At 47.0% G+C, this 17844-nt stretch overlaps 4 protein-coding genes across 7 annotated transcripts; 2 read left to right on the forward strand and 2 right to left on the reverse strand.

Moving 5' to 3' along the window:
* Nucleotides 1–59: 59 nt before the first annotated feature.
* TRIAP1 (TP53 regulated inhibitor of apoptosis 1) lies at nucleotides 60–2994 on the reverse strand. Its single transcript, XM_015644397.3, has 2 exons — nucleotides 2801–2994; nucleotides 60–2083 (listed from the first exon to the last, which is right to left on the reverse strand). The coding sequence occupies exons 1-2, from the start codon at nucleotides 2945–2947 to the stop codon at nucleotides 2000–2002; spliced, it is 231 nt and encodes a 76-aa protein (XP_015499883.1). The 5' UTR covers nucleotides 2948–2994; the 3' UTR covers nucleotides 60–1999.
* Nucleotides 2995–3023: 29 nt separating this feature from the next.
* On the forward strand, nucleotides 3024–4890 carry GATC (glutamyl-tRNA amidotransferase subunit C). Of its 2 annotated transcripts, none has more exons than XM_015644394.3 (4): nucleotides 3024–3258; nucleotides 3405–3571; nucleotides 3946–4049; nucleotides 4429–4890. In XM_015644394.3, exons 1-4 carry the CDS (start codon nucleotides 3046–3048, stop codon nucleotides 4482–4484), a joined length of 540 nt encoding a protein of 179 aa, XP_015499880.1. In that variant the 5' UTR covers nucleotides 3024–3045; the 3' UTR covers nucleotides 4485–4890. The 2 variants fall into 2 exon arrangements, with proteins under 2 accessions (XP_015499880.1, XP_015499881.1); XM_015644395.3 differs by having other exon boundaries at nucleotides 3026–3258; nucleotides 3408–3571.
* Nucleotides 4891–8201: 3311 nt separating this feature from the next.
* Nucleotides 8202–10501, forward strand: DYNLL1 (dynein light chain LC8-type 1). 3 transcript variants are annotated; one of them, XM_015643848.1, is made up of 3 exons: nucleotides 8202–8357; nucleotides 8897–9037; nucleotides 10119–10501. In XM_015643848.1, the coding sequence occupies exons 1-3, from the start codon at nucleotides 8217–8219 to the stop codon at nucleotides 10254–10256; spliced, it is 420 nt and encodes a 139-aa protein (XP_015499334.1). In that variant the 5' UTR covers nucleotides 8202–8216; the 3' UTR covers nucleotides 10257–10501. The 3 variants fall into 3 exon arrangements, with proteins under 3 accessions (XP_015499334.1, XP_015499335.1, XP_033374118.1); XM_015643849.1 differs by having other exon boundaries at nucleotides 8900–9037; XM_033518227.1 differs by lacking the exon at nucleotides 8202–8357 and adding an exon at nucleotides 8385–8404 and having other exon boundaries at nucleotides 8900–9037.
* Nucleotides 10502–10625: 124 nt separating this feature from the next.
* On the reverse strand, nucleotides 10626–15540 carry COQ5 (coenzyme Q5, methyltransferase). The gene is made up of 7 exons (XM_015643845.3): nucleotides 15382–15540; nucleotides 14850–14999; nucleotides 14145–14369; nucleotides 13332–13438; nucleotides 11672–11760; nucleotides 11351–11462; nucleotides 10626–11234 (listed from the first exon to the last, which is right to left on the reverse strand). The coding sequence occupies exons 1-7, from the start codon at nucleotides 15527–15529 to the stop codon at nucleotides 11133–11135; spliced, it is 933 nt and encodes a 310-aa protein (XP_015499331.1). The 5' UTR covers nucleotides 15530–15540; the 3' UTR covers nucleotides 10626–11132.
* Between the last annotated feature and the right edge of the window lie 2304 nt (nucleotides 15541–17844).

A 17844-nucleotide genomic window follows, 5' to 3' on the forward strand; every position in this document is an offset into this window, starting at 1 on the left:
ACTCACAGCCAGAAGAACAGACATGTAGGTTAAAACTCAATATATACTGAAACATATTCTCCATTTTGCAATATTTATTAAGTCATGAAGGTGATTTTCTCTTGGTCCCTTCTGGCAGAGGGAGGGGCAGCAAAGATAGTGAGCTAAACTTTGCCTTCACACTTCACCTTCAGCTCTTTTTTTCAGGTACATCAGCACAGATCCTGCTCACCACTCTGCTTTCCATAAAGCTGCAGTCTGTACAAAATCTCACACAGCTTTTGCAGAAGAAAACACAATTTTGGCTCTACTGCTTCTGTCTGTGTTACATGTACTGTGTCATGCAGAAGCTGCTTGAAGTAGAAGGGATTACATGAGCCAACACCTGTGCCAGCACAACCTTCCTTTTCAAGTTTTTGCTCACTATAATTCAAACATTTACAGTTCTTACTGTAACTTGTATATTTTCCACAATGTCAAACTGAGCTCTATCTCAGCTATCATTAATGTGGTTCTCAAAAGGTAGAACACAGCAGCTGCTTTGGCATCTTGTTGAAAGGAGTGATGGATGACAAGAGAGGATCAAAGTGGGTACTGCAAGATGCCCTTCTCCATGTTTCCATGTGATTTTTTTTCCTGTCTGCTTACCAGTAAAAGACTGCTGAGACGAGTTTCCCTGTGTTGAAAGTACAAGGCACTGATGGGCACAGTTGTTTTAAAGCTGACAAAGTCACATTTAGCCCTACACGAAAATCATAGAAAAGCAAACTGGTTTTGTGTGTTATTCCTTAAAAAATACATCAGCTGTCTTCAAGATGCTGTTTATAGATCCTTCTCTTAGGCCTGTTTTTATTCAAACCTGAGTGACACAACACTTTGGCAACAGCCTGTTTTTTCAGTGCTGTATTTAACCCCACTGTAGGAGCTCTCTGCACCTGAGAACAAGAACATGGCTCACCTGGGTATGTGACTGCACAGGAACAACAGCCTCAGGCTGCAGCAGTTCCTGATCCTCTGCACAAGGCCCACAGGACTCAGTGTCTGGGGTCTGTGAGGGGCTGTGGTGCAAACACGCCAACTCTAATGTTTGAGAACTGCACCTTTTAAATTTTCTTTAAAGTAAAACCTTTAGAGGATTAGTATTAATTAAAAGCAGAGAGTGAAGCTTTCTTTTTTCCTCACTGTAATTTTAGAATGATGAAATTATCTTTTGTCCCCAGGCCATAATACCTTTTACTCTTTCACTGTGTTGGTGTAAGGAGAGGGGCAAGCTTTGCTCCATCCCTGTGTGAGGATCAAACCACAGGGATGTGTAATGCTAAAGGAGAGGGTATTCAAGTTTGTCAGTACCTCAGAAGAGGCTGAAGTAACTTCTGCATTAAAAGCTTTCTCTTCAGCTGCTGAGCAGGCCACTTCCATCTCTCCAAGGGGTCACAATCAGACTCTACTGCACAGTTACCTACTTGAACAAAGTATAACCTGGTATATTTATTTTAGCCAAGCTGTTGCAGGTCCTCTAGTGCTTTAAAACCATCTCTGTAGCTGACACAAAACAGTGCTTAAGCCCTTCAGCATTCAGGATGACATGAAACTAACTTCTTCACCAAAATTCAGCAGCATAGAGATGATAGAAAGTACATCAACCCCCTCCATATTCTTTTGCAACACTTTCAAGTGCTAGATAAATAAGCAAAATAAATCAGTCACAAAGAAACCACCTCAGCCCACTCCAACCAGCATTCCCCCATTACAGAGTACATTCAGTGGGAAGTTAAATCACATGGATTTTTAAGCCGTTCAATGCTGAACCACCACCAACTTTCACTGGAAAGGAGGCAGCAGTTACCACTGCTGATGATTCAGATTTTTTCCTTTTAGCCGTTTGTTTTCACAAGTAGAACATTCATCAGTTCCTATAAAGCAATTAACAAAGGTCTTATCCAGGTGGCATCTGTGGTACACCTGGTGATGGTGCTTAGTCCAAAGGCTCCTATTAGTGACTGCACCCATTCAGCCAACATCAAGAGGAGTTTTCAGTTTTTCCTTTACTTTGGCCCATGAACTCCAGGCCCTCGATAGGTATGTCCTTTTCCTTGATGGCTTTCTGAAAAGAAAAAAAAGAAAACAAAAAAATTAAACTCAGCACTTCTTTATAGGGCTACATGATGTTACCTTTGGTACAAAACACAGAACCACAGAATCACTTTGGTTGTAAAACACTTCTGAGATCGTCAAGTCCGACCTATGACCCAACAGCACCGTGACAACCACACCATGGCCGTGCCCAGGCTCTCCTACAGTGACTGCACCACCTCCCTGGGCAGCCCATTCCAACGTCTGATCACCCTTCCTGTGAAAAAATCCTCCTAATGTCCAACCTAAACCTCCCTGGTGGAGTTTAAGTATATAACCTCTCATCCTGTCGCTTGTTGCCTGAATAGAAATCATCTTAAAAAAAAGAAAATAAAAAAGTACTCTACTAGAAAAAGTAATCTTAAAAGCTGGTTTGAATAAAGCTTCGACGTTAGAGTTGCTGAAGGATGTAGTGAGAAGTCACTGAACTACAGTCCGTCTAACAGAAACGTGCTGCAGCCTCTACAGAGCAACCTTACAGTCACGTACAATAAAAACAGGAGACGCCTGTAAAATACTCCACGTCCTGACCGCCGGACACAGGGCGAGATAAAGCCAGAGCTGCGTGTCGGGGTGACTGGTGAGACCCGACGCTGCTCCTGGGGTACCGGGACGGCGGCACGAGGGCTCAGCGCGGGGCCAGGCCGCTCGGGGCAGGCAGTGCAGGGGGCCGCGGGGCCGGACGCACCTGCACGCAGAGCTGGTAGCGCTTGAAGAGCTGCCCGCAGGGGTCGCCGGCGCTGTCGCCCTTGAGGAACTTCTCGGCGAACCAGCGGTTGAAGCACTGGTCGTACTCGCGCTTCAGCTCCGTGCACGCCTCGCCCACGCTGTTCATCGCGGCGGCCGCGCCGGGACGGGGGCCGCCCAGTGACGCACTTCCGGCGCGCCGGTGGCGTCACTAGCGGGGCTGTGACGTCAGGCGGCGGAAGCGCCATGCGCGCGCTGTCCGTCGGGTGGTGGCTCCGCGCCGGGCGGCTCCCCCCGCACTGCGGGCACCGGGCACGGGCACCGCCGGTACCGGCACCGGCACCGCCGCCCCTCGCCAGGCGGGCCAGCGGGAACAGCAGAAAAGCCCAGGAAATTCCCCAAGGAAGCCACAGCAATCAGCGGGTCCCGACCAGTGGCTTGGATTTGGTGCCCTTAAAGGTCTTCCCCAGCCTTAACGATTTTAGGACTGTTTGTAAACTCCGGTTTTGAAGTGTAACAAGTTTCTAATTAAAATAAAGTAGCACTGTTAAACTTACTGGGTTTTTTTTTCCACTTTTTTTTGTCCGTATTGGTGCTTTTGACAGCAGAAGGTGTCGCTGGAAGTGCTGGACCACTTGGAGCACCTGGCCCTGGTGGATTTCAGGGATGCGGAGGGCGTGGAGCGGCTGCAGAAAGCGATCCAGTTTGCTGATCAGCTCCATGAAGTAAACACCGACGGCGTGGAACCGATGGATTCAGTGCTGGAGGACAGGTGGTGAATCACAGCAGCCTCCTTTTATCTGTTAATGCATCAAACTGTTTGCTTTTGTGACTTTTTCCCCCTGGGAATCACGATGTGTGTGGTCCCTTTGCTCAAAATGTCTTCCTGTGGTTTTGTGTGGGAGAAGGTTGTTACTGGCACGTGTAATTTTTATGTGTGAGCAAAGCAAAGGGGAACTTCAGTTTTTCAATGTCTTAATTGTCACACTATCTCCCAAATGCCTGCCAATGACATTCTTGGGTGCTTCAAAACGTTCCAGTACTTGTCTCAGTGTTTATTTAAGAGACCAAAACCAGATTTAGAGATAAGCCACCCTTCATATTCACAGAATAGTTTAAAGACAAGCAGTAATCTTTGTCCTTCAGGTGTCTGTATCTCAGAGAAGATGATGTGACAGAAGGCAACTGCACTAAAGAGCTGCTGGAAAATGCCAGAGAGAAAGTAGAGGAGTATTTTGTAGCTCCACCAGGTAATGGCTTGCTTATAAAAATCTCTTAATCTCACCTGAATTACCCTGAAGAAAATAATCTGCCATAGCTGCATTTACTTTCAGAAATACTAATCAATAATAGGGAGTACTAAAAGAAATTAGTGTAGCCATCTGTGTAAAACAATATGCAATTTATTGGTCCAGAAGCAGTACAGAGGCTGACCTGACTCTGAAGTTACTGTACATGTTGAAAAATTCCTTACAGGATGTCAGACAGGACTTACTTTCCTGACTTGCTCAGGCTATTTAGGCAGCCTGATCATGAAGCAAACTGGAGAAACACTTCCAGGCCAGGGTGTCGTGCCCACAAGGGAACTTACAGCTGGTCTTACACAACTTGTTTTTTGTCTTCTCTCAGGTAACATCCCTTTACCAAAGCTGGAAGAACGAGAGACTTTTCTGCAGGGCTCTTAGTGACAGCCCAGAGACCAAATCCTCATTCATTATTTTATTTTGGGAAAATGAAGTTTTGTGCAGTCACAGTTGAAACACCCTGGCATGTATTTTGGTCAAAAGGAGAGCACATGCAAGACAGAAGGAAGAAGGTGTAAAAGTTTAGTAGAGCTGCTGAAATATTCAATGTCTCTGAAGCTGGATGGCAGCATGGCAGATGACCTTGGTGCTTTTACTTGGCAGAGTGACTTTGCTGTCTGGAGGTGAGAGCAAACCCTTGTCCCACTCTTAATTGTGTAATTACTTCATTATTTGTTTAAACATCCATAATATTCTCACATAGATGCATAAAACATGTAATTACTATGATACTTGAATTCTTTCAAGGGTATTGAAATAAAGCCTGTATTTAACACCAGTAATCCAATCCTCTGCAAAGCTGTAACACTGTATTTGGTCTCAGACTTGTCAAGATTCAGACCCTGCAAATGCTGAAGTTTTAAAAATATACAGACTCACCCTATAAGTAATTTATTATGTGTATATAAGTCATAACAAGGAAAGACTTCAAAATATCAGTCAATCAATATGATTAACACCACAATCATAGTATCAGGTAATTCCCACTTTGAGAAGTCCCCTCTTGATCTATCCATTTTGGCCTCCTCCTTTTACCATCAGAGAGAATGGGGACATTATTATTTACACAGAAAAAGGAAGAGGAATTTGAGAGGGAATTGCATGCCTGCAGGAGCTTTTATCCCAAAATAACATTAAGTAACTATTTAAAGGCAACAACTAAACCAACAATTTGGACAAGATGATCCCACATTCCCAATGCAGCACAGTCTAAACTTAAAACTGCCAGTTCAGTGCTGCTCCCACACACTCTAGTGAGAGAACAGACTGCCTGCTGCTTGTTCCCTGCGGCCCCAACTGCATTTAAAGTGGAAAACACACATCTCCTTAATGAAGGGGTTTAATGCAACTTCATCACAAATAAGGGAATTACAGCCTTGACTCAGACACCTGCAACCACCAAAAAGAAAAGCTCACAGAGGGCAGATGAGCTGCCTGTGGGGCAGGGCATGTCAGTGCCTCAGTGGGTCTAACACTGGTGGTGCTGAGCTCTGCTGGGCCCTGGCTGCACTTTGAGAGAGGGAGAGACACTCCTCATGTGCTGGTTCACCTGCATTCACTGCAGGACTCAGGAAATGGATCCAGTTTCTCTGGAGACCATGGAGATAACTTCACTTGGACTGCTGACATTTTTCCACCACCACAAACTTGTAGATACAAAATTGAATTGGAAGTCCTTGCATATAAATCCCAAGTTTACAAAGAAAATTTCAGTGTGGAGATTTCTTCACTTTTGTGGAAAGAAAAAGAAAATGGAAGTTGTTTCATTGCTAATATTGATTATTTAACGTTTTGGTATTAACTAGGAGCCCCAGGAAAAATCTCTGCTAATACAGTGATACATTGTGCAACACAGAGTAAAAAACAATCTCACAAAAAGTGCTTCCAGCCTAACCTCCATCTGGGAGAGAAATCTCATGAGATGCCTTATCCATTACCCAGTTTTCTTCAGCACCTCCTCTACCCCAGCTATCATCTCCTGTGTTTATTTGTTCTGCCTTTCCCTGCAGCTCTGTCCTGAGGGAAACTCTACTTTTATATTCTTGATTAACAAGTAGGATTCTAATGTATCTCAGGCTTTAATGTTTCTCATTAACTACGTGTATCTCACCCACACTGACATTTCCTGCACTCGTCATCACAATTGTTCCTTCAGCAAACCATCTCTTAATGCAGAGAAATTTGCCTGCAGCTACCAAACACAACCACCCCCTCAGAGATTCGTGGGTGTTTCTGAAGTTCAGTGGAAGCACTTGGAAGATTGTTAAATGGCTCCGTTGTGTCAGCACAAAACTGTCCAGTACTCAAAGATCTACTCAAAGTGCTGCAGAAAAACACAGTCCTGGGAATTAATTACTTACTGTGGTCCCAAGACCACTCACAACTCTAGCACACAAGCAAAGTTGTGAATAATATCTAACTGGAATGCTAAAACCTGGGAGTCAGGAGTTATTCCTGAGATATTTTAGGGTGACAACAGTATTACTTTATGCAGTTTCAGTATTTCTGGGGGCACTTTATTTTTCTGAGGTTGCCTTAGAGTTTGCAAAAGCAAGAGTTGCTTGCAGTTATGCTGCTTTTTCTTTGAGTGACACTCAGCAGGCAACTACTCTGCATAAATATGCAAAATATTTACATTTCAAGTGAGGTGAATGACTGCTCTTGAGGTGGGTTTTTTTAAAATTTCTACAAGGAAATGGGAGTCCTACCAACCAGTATTTAAAAAGCTCTTTTAAGTTATCCTGTGCTGTTTGCTGTAGACGTGGTTGAGTCCTGTTATTAACAGATCACCAAGTGTGGAAGACACAACAGCAATGTTCTATCTGCTGACATGAGTGTCAGCAGAAAGTGCCCCAGGGAGAGTGAAACTAAGAAAACAGAGCACTGAGGATCAACCAAAACATCTTGCTTCATTCAAACAAAAAAAAAACCCAAAACAAAAGCAACCCAACCAACCAACCAAAATAACCCCCAAAACAAACACAAACAAAAAAAGGCAAGAGTTGCAGAAATAGTGAGGTCTGCAAAAGATGGTGTAAAAGTCTGATAGATTTGGTTCACTAAAGGAACAAAGTTTGCAGTTGACTTGATCATACCCAGGAAACATGGGTCAGAGATTTGCATCAGAGGTCACTTAGTGTGACTTGAAAAGACACAGCTGGAAACAGGTGAACAGGACAGGTGATCAAGTGCCACTCACAAGCTGTGGAACTCCTTCCTTTGACATGGGTGGGCTTCACTCTCAGTAAAGAGCCTATTACTGACACAGCTGCCCCAGATAATATCACAGTATTCTCTCAGTAATTTCATGTACTATTGAAAGGGCTATTCCCAACAAGAGCTTGTTCCAAAGAGAAACAATCTTGCTGAGATTATTGGTTAAACACAACATCTGTGAGATCCAGGCTGGGGCAAGTAATAAAATGGCTTTTGGGGCCCACATATCAACTATGGAAAGGTGTTTTACAGATGCTGGTGGACACATTACAATGCCTGGGAGACTGAACGTACTTTAAGGAACATGTTTGGTTTTTTTTATCCAGTATCACCCGATGATGCCACATAGAATCACAGAATTAGATTGGAAAAGACCTCTGAGATCATTGAGTCCAATCGGTGACCAAACACCACCATGTCAACCAGACCATGGCACTCAGTGTCATGTCCAGTCTCAAACACCTCCAGGGACAGTGACACCACCGCCTCTCTGGGCAGCCCCTGCCAATGTCTAATCTCCCTTTCTGTGAAGAAATTCCTCCTAATGTCCAATCTAAGCCCCCCGTGGCGCAGCACACCAGTACCACGGCAGTCAGCACTGAAAGCTTTCCATACACAGCCCAAATCTACTTCATCATCCCAAAACACGGGCCCTGTGCTCCCGTTGCCTCCCCGCATCCCGCCGGTCGCCATGGGAACGGACGCGGCGCGGGGCATCCCGGGCCGCAAGACAACGCTGCAGTAAAACCCTGCCGGGAGCCGCCCCGCAGCCAATGGGCGCTCGGGGACCAGCAGTACTGACCAATGGGTGCTCGGGGGCCAGCAGTACTGACCAATGGGCGCTCGGGGACCAGCAGTACTGACCAATAGGAGCTCGGGGACCGGCAGCGCTGGCCAATGGGAGCTCGGGAGGCGGAGCCGTTGGCCAATGGGGGCGGCCGGCGCGCAGGGGGCGGGGCAAAGGCTCTGCGAGGCGCGCACGGACCAGAGCGCAGCGCTGTCCGCTCTGCACCGCGCCGGTCCCGCAGCGCCCGAACGGTGAGGGACGGGGCGCGGGCGGCGCCCGGAGAGACTCGGCCATCCCGGTACCCGGGTACCCCTCGTGTCCCGGCGGCTCCTCCTCCGTGCCTGGGCTCTTCCCCGGCCGCCGCCTCCGGTTTTCCCTCATTCCCAGCAGCTGCCGGCGGCACCCTGTAGCCAGGCGGGGCTGCGAGCCCTTGGCCGCGCGGGCCGGGCTTCCTTCGCCTCCCTCGGGGGAGGGAAGAGCCGTCGGGCCGGGCGATGGAGCGGCCGCGCTCTCTGGCGGAGCTCCCGGGCTCGTCGGGCCGGAGCGGGGCTGGGGAGGGCCGGGAGGGCGGCGGCGCTGGTGCGGCTCCGGGCCGGGGAGCGGGTGCCGAACGGGAGGCGGCGTTTGAGCCCCGCTGCTCGGGCTGTGCCCGGGGCCGTGCCCGTGCCCTGCACGCCCGAGAGCGCGCTGGGAATGGCGCTACCTGTGGGGCTGCTCGGCAGCAGGTGGTTCCGGCAGGTGCTTCTGCAACTCTGAATTTCCTTCTTTTTTTTTTTTTTTTTTCTCCAAGCAGGCAATCATGAGTGATCGAAAGGCAGTGATCAAAAATGCAGACATGTCAGAAGAGATGCAGCAAGACGCAGTGGAATGTGCAACTCAAGCCTTGGAGAAATACAACATTGAGAAGGACATTGCTGCTCACATAAAGAAGGTAGATGTTGGCTTGTAAAGTGCTCGTGTAAAATCAATTGGGGAGAACGCTGCTAGGCAAATAGCTCTAGAGAAACAAGTTCTAGAGGCACTAGATAATCGAGTTAGACTTTTTCTGTTCCTTTCCCCACCCTTTATATGGACCTTTCTAGGTCCTTCTGCTTTTCTCTTGTAGTGCCTTGCACCTTTTCTGCCACTGTCGCATTGTCCACGTGAGAATAGAGTGGCACCTGACTCTCCCTGTGACTGATGAGCTGGTACAAGACACGGGCTCTGTGCAGCCTATTTAAAGACTGGTGGTTTGATGACCATGTAATAAGTGGGTTTGGTTTTTTTCCCTTTCCCACAACATGTAAGACAAGCTGTTCATGCTAATGCTGAACAGATGGTTCATAGCTTACAGTTTGTCACATTTTTTCTCTTGACTCCTACTGGGAGCCTGACTGAGCTGCAAGGAGCTGAAGGGTTTGGTTGAGCAGAACAGAAACTTCCATGTCCTCACAAAAATCTCTTCAGCTGATAGCTGTTAGGTACTGCAGTATAAATCCACTGACTGCATGTGTTTGCTCACTGTAGACCTGTACACAGGAATTTATTTGTAGCAGGCTCCTGACAGCAGCATATCACAACACCATCTTATGAACAGGTGTCAGGGATGTGGAAGAGAATTTTCCATCAAGTGTCCTTTCAGCATCCTTATTGTAAAAAATATCTAATGAAGTCAAAATACCAGCTTCACTGGAGATTCAGAACAAGCAGACAAATTCTTTCTTAGAAGTTATGGTCTGAGATCATGGCATGACTTTAGGGGAAAAGTTACCACCCCAAACGTATATTTTATTCCTGCTCTGCTGGGAAGCACTTTTTAAAATATTTTTTTGGTATGACTAAGCAGCAGATGAGTTATAAAGTGACAGATGATCCTTGTGCTTAAGAACATATGTTGCTCCTTAATTGCTATCTTCCAAAAGCGATACTTGTTAACAAGTGACAAATCACTGCCAAAAAAACCTCCCCAACTGTTAGACAATATTAGTATAATTACCATGAAAATGCTGACTTTCTAATTCTCTATTCTGTAGGAATTTGACAAGAAATACAATCCCACGTGGCACTGCATTGTGGGAAGGAACTTTGGCAGCTACGTGACTCATGAGACCAAGCACTTCATCTACTTCTACCTCGGCCAAGTCGCTATTCTTTTGTTCAAGTCTGGCTAGAACCATGGACTGTTACTGAAACTTGCACCTGGGTACAGGACTGCACCTTGATTCCCACCTTCAGCCTTCCTGGGGAAACACACCTTGATCTTCAGGTCTTTTGTTGTATTGTTAATGGGCAGGGATTTTGCTGTAGCGGCTCGTATTTTCATTGTGGCTATACAGAAAAGCAAAAATGTCTTCCTTGTATTTATTTTCTTTCAAAAGATGGCTTCTTTGCTAATAAAACCCTTGGAACGAGTTTATCCCTTTGCCCTCTTGCATTATCCTCTTTATTGCCATGTGAATGAAGGATGAACATTCCCACCTCTATTCCCACACTCTAAATCCATCCTTTCTTAGGAAACCTTCTTACAAGACTGATTTAAGTGGAAATAAGTTGATACAGAGCCCTTTTATTTCATAAGCCTTCCATCATTTGCCTTTGAAAGAAGTAAAGGAGTGGGAAAAAATCCTTAAACTCCACATGACAAAGATAATAACAGCTTCATAAAAGTCCATAGTTACTTCATAAATCCAAGTTACTTCCCACAAGTATAACATCCTCCTCAAAGCTTAGTAAAAAGAAAGGCATCTTATTTGGAGACTAATCAGTTTGTTTGTGTATCCACACCCACTGCCAACTTGTTCCACTTGTTAGCAGTGCTCAGTTTTGGCCATATCCTTTACATTACACTTGAAGAGGAATGCAAGTGTAAGAAACACCACTGGAATCGCTCTTTCTTGGTGGGCAGAGGTAACTTGTGTTCTTCTGAGTCCAGCTGCTGAGCAAGGCCCTGCTGCACAAGTTCTTAGAACTCCTCTTGATACTGTTAAAATTCCACAGCTTTCATATCCCTCATGAAAATTACACTTCTGGTGTTTTGCTACACAGACTCACAGTTTGAAACCTGAGTGAATGGCAACAATGCCAAAGTTTAAATTATCATAATCCACTTTGAAAAAGCCTGCATCTTCTATCATTGCCTTCAGCTCCTCCTGAAAAATAAGTGCCACAATTATTAACAACCTGAAGACCCATAAACCAGCTGGCCACAAGATTATGCTGGAATTGTGTTTTGTGTGTTAGTGAATTTGGGAAAATCCTGCCTTACCTGAGGGGGGAACTGTCGGATGCTCTCCACCAGATACTGGTAAGACCTCCAGTCACCAGCAATAACCTCACCCAGAACAGGGATAACCTGGAAACTGTAGAGATCATAGAGCCTGCACAAAGGACAGTAAATACAGATTAACAGAAACAAATTTAAACCCTCTCCAACACGAGCTGGTCTCTCTGCCACTATGCTCTGCAGCCTGTAGCTAACTTTAAAAGTGCACCAAGATGTGGTCTCAAAGTGTCCCCAGCTCTTATTCTGTCTGAATACAAACAAGAGAGCCTTGTGACACAGCATAAAGCATCACCACATTCCTACCTGGAAAGGAGAGGGTTGCTGACATGGCTAAATTCAAGGCAGAGAAATCTTCCTCCTGGTTTCAGCACACGATAGGCCTCTTGAAGTGCCTGAGACAAAGCAAATGTGTTAAGTTTTCTTCTGTAGAACAGCACCTGCCTGTTATCATGCCATGTGATATTATCATGCAATTCTGATGAACTGAGGGGAATGAAGAGTATCCTGACTGGCAACCTGCAATATTTACTGTAGAGAAGCATCACAAAACAAGTAAAAAAAAAAAACCCAAATGTGCCACAAACCCAAAGCACAAATACTCTTGCTGTTACATAAATAGATTTTTACAAGGCTTTGTGTCAAAACTGTGATGTCGGGTTTGCAATTTTCTTTTCTTTCCCTACTCGCAGTTGATGAAAGTTTGTTGGCAGAGCTCTTATAATTACAGACCAAACACAAAAGGGAGAAGGTGACTCAGATACAAGAAACTGAAAATCAAAAATGGGCACGATAATTTTTTTTAAATCAAAAGAAAAGATTTTACTGTGAGGCACACCCAAAGGTTCAAAGAAGGCATAATACTGGGTTTCGGATGAGCAATGTGTAAGAACAGGAAGGAAAGAGAAACAAGAAAATCTTTGGCTACTTTGAAAATTCCATCCTGCATCAAAATAGAATACCTAACAAGAATCTAGACAAAATCCTGTTTAAAACTTCATGTTCTTTCATACAAGAGCAGAGCTGTATTCCAGAACCTCTAAAGGTTGTACATCTGCTTGACTTCAACTGTCCTGTTCCTATGGGAAAAAATATAAACACTACACAGGAGCTCTGAAAGAGTTGGCAGTTTGGGTGTGTTTTGTATCAGGTCTCCAGGGAGCTCTGCTACCAGACTGCTGTATGCATGAAGGCAAAGAACCTGTGCTTTGGAAGGGTGCAGACAAAGCACCAGGACAAGCCATGCACATTAAGTTCAAAGACACATGGTTCAATGTGGTTTGCATCCAAATGCTTCACCTTCCACAGGAGCTCTGCCAAGGTGGTACCATACTCCTCCAAAAGAGACAACTAGTGCATCCAGACAGGTGTCACCCCCACAACAGCCAGTCCTTCTCAAAGGACAAAGAGAGTTTAGAACAAAGAGTACTACTTATCCTAATTAAAATTGTACTTGTTCTTTATAGGGAGCTCTGCCAGTGTAAAGCACAAGTGGGCTGAACAGGCTGGTTCAACAGCAGCAGCCTCTGTCCCACTCTGCTCTGGCAGGTCTGTTGGCAGAAGGGCAGGAAGCATTGGACCCACTGTTGGTGGGATATAGATCAGGTGCTGCAGGAAGATTTGAGAGATGCAGACTGACTGCACTGTGCATGTGTAGATCCAGCCATGCATGGTCAGAAGAAGGTGGGGAATGACTGCACCGTCCAGCCCTTTGCCCTACAGACTGTGTGGCTTGCAAAGCTGGAAGGATTGGGTGCAACTGGTATAAATCTATCTTTTTATGACAAAGGTGGGGCACTTAATTGCATTTTCCATTCAAACAAGTTGCATACTACATGCCACTTATTTTAAATGTTTCAGGAGTAGTCTAGGATCTTCCTCTATCCAAAGGGGTTCCAACTTTGCTTCCTTTGTAGAATAAAAAAATCATAAGGACCCCATCTCAGGATACACTATAGTAACTTACCAAATCAATACGAGTTACATTTCGGATTCCGAAGGCAATTGTGTATACATCAAACTTATCATCATCAAAGGGCAACTCTTCAGCATTCCCAAGTACCCAGGACAAGCCTGTAGGGAAAGAAAAGTCACAGAATTGAATACAGACTGCTCCAGAAAGGCTAGAACTCACCCATTCTAGAAGGAATTGATTATTTTTGAAGTGATGTTGAAAACTACTATTTCCATTTTGCAGTTTTGTTGGAGGAAAGACACCTTGACCTAAACTCACAAATTTTTCAGACAGAGTAGTTAATTTTGCAGGTCAGCAAAACAGATCATTGTTCTGCACATACACATAGTGTGTATGTGCCACAAAGATTTTACCCAAAACTTCCATCATAGTGGAAAGCACCGCTGGCTGCCATTTGTTTGTGGCAAAGCTGTAAAAAGAGAATTTCTGCTCAAACTGTAGCTATAGACAATTACTAACATCTTGCCATGCAACAATAGCCAAAAACAACACATTTTGGTAGAAAGATTCCACAGGTTGAGGAACATGAAAAGCCATGCTCCCTCCATCAGGACAATCAGTAGGTGATGCATTTGCAGCTGAATTGCTTCCAAGTCCCCAAAGGTTCAAGACCATGTCTGTGGAGCATGGATGTCTGGGTTATTGGCAAGCAGACAAAATGCACAATCAGTGACTGTGCAACTCATGTTCCTTTTCCCCAGGCACAGCTCCCACTCTTGGTAAATGTACACAGGAAAAAACCTTTGCCCCTTACAGTTTCTTACTATCAAGAATGTTACTGCCATGGTACAATGCATTATTTACCTTCAGAGTAGCCTAGATGCTGTGCTTTCTGCTTCCCAACTTTTAACATTTCTCTGTTGATGTCACAGACCACCACTTGGGAATCCCCAAGTGAGTTAAATTTGTCCTTTTGGTAACTCTCAAAAATTTCCTGCCATGACAAATTCTGATGCTGCTTGAGCTTCCTCTGGAGCTGGCGTTGTCGTACAGAGCGAACATAATTAATGAATCGAAAGGCAATGTCACCTGCAGTTGTTTTAAAGGAAAGATACACATTTTGGCATGTTTTCTGACTCAAGAAAGTTGAAACATAAGGCTTTGAACATCCAACCAACTTATTATTCCTTTTTAGTCATCTATATTTATAAAACCACCCCCTCAGACACACTGTATAGACACAAAAAGAGTGTGTGTGTATATGTATATAGACAAACAGGGAACTTTTTAAAAACAAAGAGTCCATGACATTCCACAAATTTACAGTTTTTGATAGCATATTATGGCAGGACTATAACACTTTCAGACCCTCAAAGCAAGATATTACAAAACACAAAGATATTAGTTCTCAACCCTTCTCTGGGAAAGACAAGTAGATGCTTCACTAGCTTTAAAGACAGGGAGCTAAGGGCGAGAAAAAAATCTCAGCAGGCAAAGTAATGCTGAAAAGACACAAACAGCTGAAAAACAGTGTGGCATTGTCGTGTGGAACTCACCAAAATTATTTACCTGTTCCCCCAGCAACATCAAGGAGGAGTGTTCCTGGGCAAGGGTTCATTTTATGCATGAGGATATCCTTCCACACCCGATGAATTCCTAGAGTCATTGAATCATTCATTACATCGTATTTCTTGGCCACCGATTCAAAGACCTGATAAACTGCAAAGAAAGGACATGGGAATGAGATGCAATTTACTTAAAAATGCTAAAGTCTAAGTAAAGCGTGTCCTTTTTTTGCACCGTGGAGGTCTGTCACTATGTGGAGCTGAAAAATACCGCACGAAAACTCATTACAAAAGAAAATAAAAAATAAATTGAATCCTACTGAGCCTGCGGCCCGACAGAGGTCTCTGGAGAAACACAGCCTTCCCGAGCTGAGGGAAGTAACAGTGATATTATTCACCGGGACTCCCGGTAACGCCTCAAACAAGGGCCCAGCCCCAAACACGTCCCCAGCACTCTGGAGAACGATCACCGGCTGCCCGGGAGCCCAGCTCGGCTCCGGGCCCTGCCCGCCCTTTCCCGCCGCCGCCGCCCTCACTTTTCTCCCTCCTCTCCTCCTCCGTCACGCTCTGGAAGCCGAAGTGCATCTCCGGCCCCGCGGCCAAGCCGCGGCGAGCCCGCACAGCCCCGGCGGGCCGGGAGAGCAGCGCGGGGCAGCGGCACCGCCACAGCCGCACCGCCGCCATCTTCGGGCAGCGGCGGGGCGGGGGCGGGGGCGGTGCCCCGCCGGGGGTCCGCTCGTACCGGGCCGGGAGCCGCGCCCCGCCGGGGGTCCGCTCGCACCGGGCCCGGAGCCGCGCCCCGCCGGGGGTCCGCTCGCACCGGGCCGGGAGCCGCGCCCCGCCGGGGGTCCGCTCGCACCGGGCCCGGAGCCGCGCTCCGCCGGGGGTCCGCTCGCATCCGGACCCACGGATCTGCAGCCCAAGGGGACGCCACTTCTGCCGGACACCATCACCGAAGCCTCCCCGGTGCCACCGCTGCTCCGCGGGGCAACGGGACCTGTGCTACGAGGACAAACATGACGGGGAAAAAAACCCCAAAAACCCAAACCCATCACAACCCCCACGGTGCACCTGAGTAATTTCGCAAATAGTTTTCTTCAACTTTGCTTTATTTTCTTTAACTTTATTTAGTTTTTCTTTAGATGGTTAATTTTGCAGTTTCCTTCACTTAAAGTGAGGCCTCGTGGGGAACAGGAGGGAGGGTTTGTGAGGAATTGCAAGGAGGAGTGGAAAGGTGCCTTGATTCTGGTCAGGAGCATCAGGCCACATTAGATAGAAACTGTTTTTTTCCCCCCCCCAAAAAAAATTGTGCTGCTTATCACATTATTTGAATCATCCAGGAGTTCTGCCAGCTTTGTTTTTAAGAAGTTACTTAACCCATTCTCAGGAGAGATGACATCATGCTGTTAAAATCAGCCCAGGGACTGCATTCCCAGGGCATGAGCTGGGCTCCCTCACCCAGGACTTTCCTGCCATATTGGGACTTTTAGCACCATCATCAGACCACACCATGATTTTCTCCTATTTTTCTCTTATAATATTTTTTAAACTCTATGTTCTCTGCAGCAGGATGCCCTCCAAAGCATCATATTTGTTTTTTTGGGTATTTTTTTCGCCTCAGCTATAGTGACAGATGATCTTTGCCTGCCAGAGCAGTGACTGGGAGAGTCCCTCTCACTCAGTAATCAAGGACACTGCAGGGACACCAGCAACCAGCGGCGTTCGCAGAGTCACAGAATGGATCAAGCTGGAAGGGACCACTGTGGGTCCAGCCTTCCTGCTCCAGCAGGGTCATCCCAGAACACATGGCACAGGATTGTGTCCAAAAGGTTCTGGGGTATCACCACTGAGGGAGACTCCACAACCTCTCTGGGCAACATGTTCCAGTGCAGTCACCTGCACAGTGAAGTTCTTCTTCATGCTCAGGCGGAACTTCTGTGCATCAGTTCCTGCCTCTTGTCCTATTTCTCAGCACTAGAAAGAAGACCCTGGTCCATCCTCTGACACCCAACCTTTTAGATATTTATACACATTAATGAGGTCCCTGTCAGCCACCTTTTCTTGAGGTTGACCCAGCTTCCTCAGTCTTCCCTAACAGGAGAGATACTCTGGTCCGTTAATCGTCTATGCTGCCCTCCATTGGACCTGCTCCAGGAGCTCCATGTCTCTCTTGGTCCTGAGGAGCCTGGAACTGTACAAAGGTCTCCAGACGTGCCTCATGAGGGCTGAGCAGAGGGGCAGGATCACCTCCCTGACCCGCTGGTAGTGCTATTCCTAATGCTCCCCAAGATTCCATTGGCTTTCTTAGCCCCCAAAGCACAGTTCTGGCTCAGGGACAGCTTCTTATCCATGAGGACCCCAACTTCCATCTCTGCAGAGCTGCGTTCCAGCTGGTCAGCCCCCAACCTGTACTGGTGCAGGGGATTATTCCTTCCCCTTCTTCCTTCCTGCGTTCAAGCAGCTCAGCCATGAATTAAAAAACAAAGCGACAGGGAAGGGCTGCGCACGGCCTGAGAGCCAGAGCTCCTGGCCTGGACTGGCCTGCGCTGGGCCGGCGGGGCCGCCGGGCCGCCCCAAGGCCGGGCCCCGCCGCGCATCACCGCGGCCGCCGGTCGTCATGGGAACGGCCGCAAGGCATGCCGGGCTGAAAGAAATTGCTGCGGCAAAACCCTGCAAGAGCGGCGGAGCGGGGCCAATAAGATCTCGGGGTGATGGTGGCAATGACCAATGGTTGGCGGCCGGTGCTGAGGGGGCGGGGCTGGGGCGCTCGGAGGCGCCGGCGGCGCGCGCGGGTCGGTTAAACAGCCGCGGCGGCGGAGCCGAGTGCGTGCATCGCTGCGCGCCGTCCCGCACCCTCACCGGCTCTACATCCGCACCGCGCCGGTACCGCGGCGCCCGCTCGACGGTGAGGGCAAGGCGTTGCCGGCCTTGAGCATGGGGCAGGGACAGCTGCCGAGAGGGGCTGGGTCCGGCTCGGAAAGTCTGGGACTGGGCAACCC

This window comes from Parus major, chromosome 15, assembly GCF_001522545.3.
Source record: "Parus major isolate Abel chromosome 15, Parus_major1.1, whole genome shotgun sequence".
Taxonomy (NCBI): domain Eukaryota; kingdom Metazoa; phylum Chordata; class Aves; order Passeriformes; family Paridae; genus Parus; species Parus major.

Bases quoted from the DNA above. Each gene is read 5' to 3' on its own strand.
- TRIAP1 (XM_015644397.3), bottom strand. From the start codon at position 2,947: ATGAACAGCGTGGGCGAGGCGTGCACGGAGCTGAAGCGCGAGTACGAC. The intron at 2,084-2,800 runs GTGCGTCCGGCC...TTTTCTTTTCAG, and splicing joins GCTACCAGCTCTGCGTGCAG to AAAGCCATCAAGGAAAAGGA.
- GATC (XM_015644394.3), top strand. From the start codon at position 3,046: ATGCGCGCGCTGTCCGTCGGGTGGTGGCTCCGCGCCGGGCGGCTCCCC. The intron at 3,259-3,404 runs GTCTTCCCCAGC...TGCTTTTGACAG, and splicing joins TGGATTTGGTGCCCTTAAAG to CAGAAGGTGTCGCTGGAAGT. The intron at 4,050-4,428 runs GTAATGGCTTGC...GTCTTCTCTCAG, and splicing joins GTATTTTGTAGCTCCACCAG to GTAACATCCCTTTACCAAAG.
- DYNLL1 (XM_015643848.1), top strand. From the start codon at position 8,217: ATGGGAGCTCGGGAGGCGGAGCCGTTGGCCAATGGGGGCGGCCGGCGC. The intron at 8,358-8,896 runs GTGAGGGACGGG...TTTTTCTCCAAG, and splicing joins GGTCCCGCAGCGCCCGAACG to CAGGCAATCATGAGTGATCG. The intron at 9,038-10,118 runs GTAGATGTTGGC...TCTATTCTGTAG, and splicing joins TTGCTGCTCACATAAAGAAG to GAATTTGACAAGAAATACAA.
- COQ5 (XM_015643845.3), bottom strand. From the start codon at position 15,529: ATGGCGGCGGTGCGGCTGTGGCGGTGCCGCTGCCCCGCGCTGCTCTCC. The intron at 15,000-15,381 runs GTGAGGGCGGCG...CTTTCTTTGCAG, and splicing joins GGAGGAGAGGAGGGAGAAAA to TTTATCAGGTCTTTGAATCG. The intron at 11,463-11,671 runs GTAGGAATGTGG...TCCTTTGTGCAG, and splicing joins AGCAACCCTCTCCTTTCCAG to GCTCTATGATCTCTACAGTT.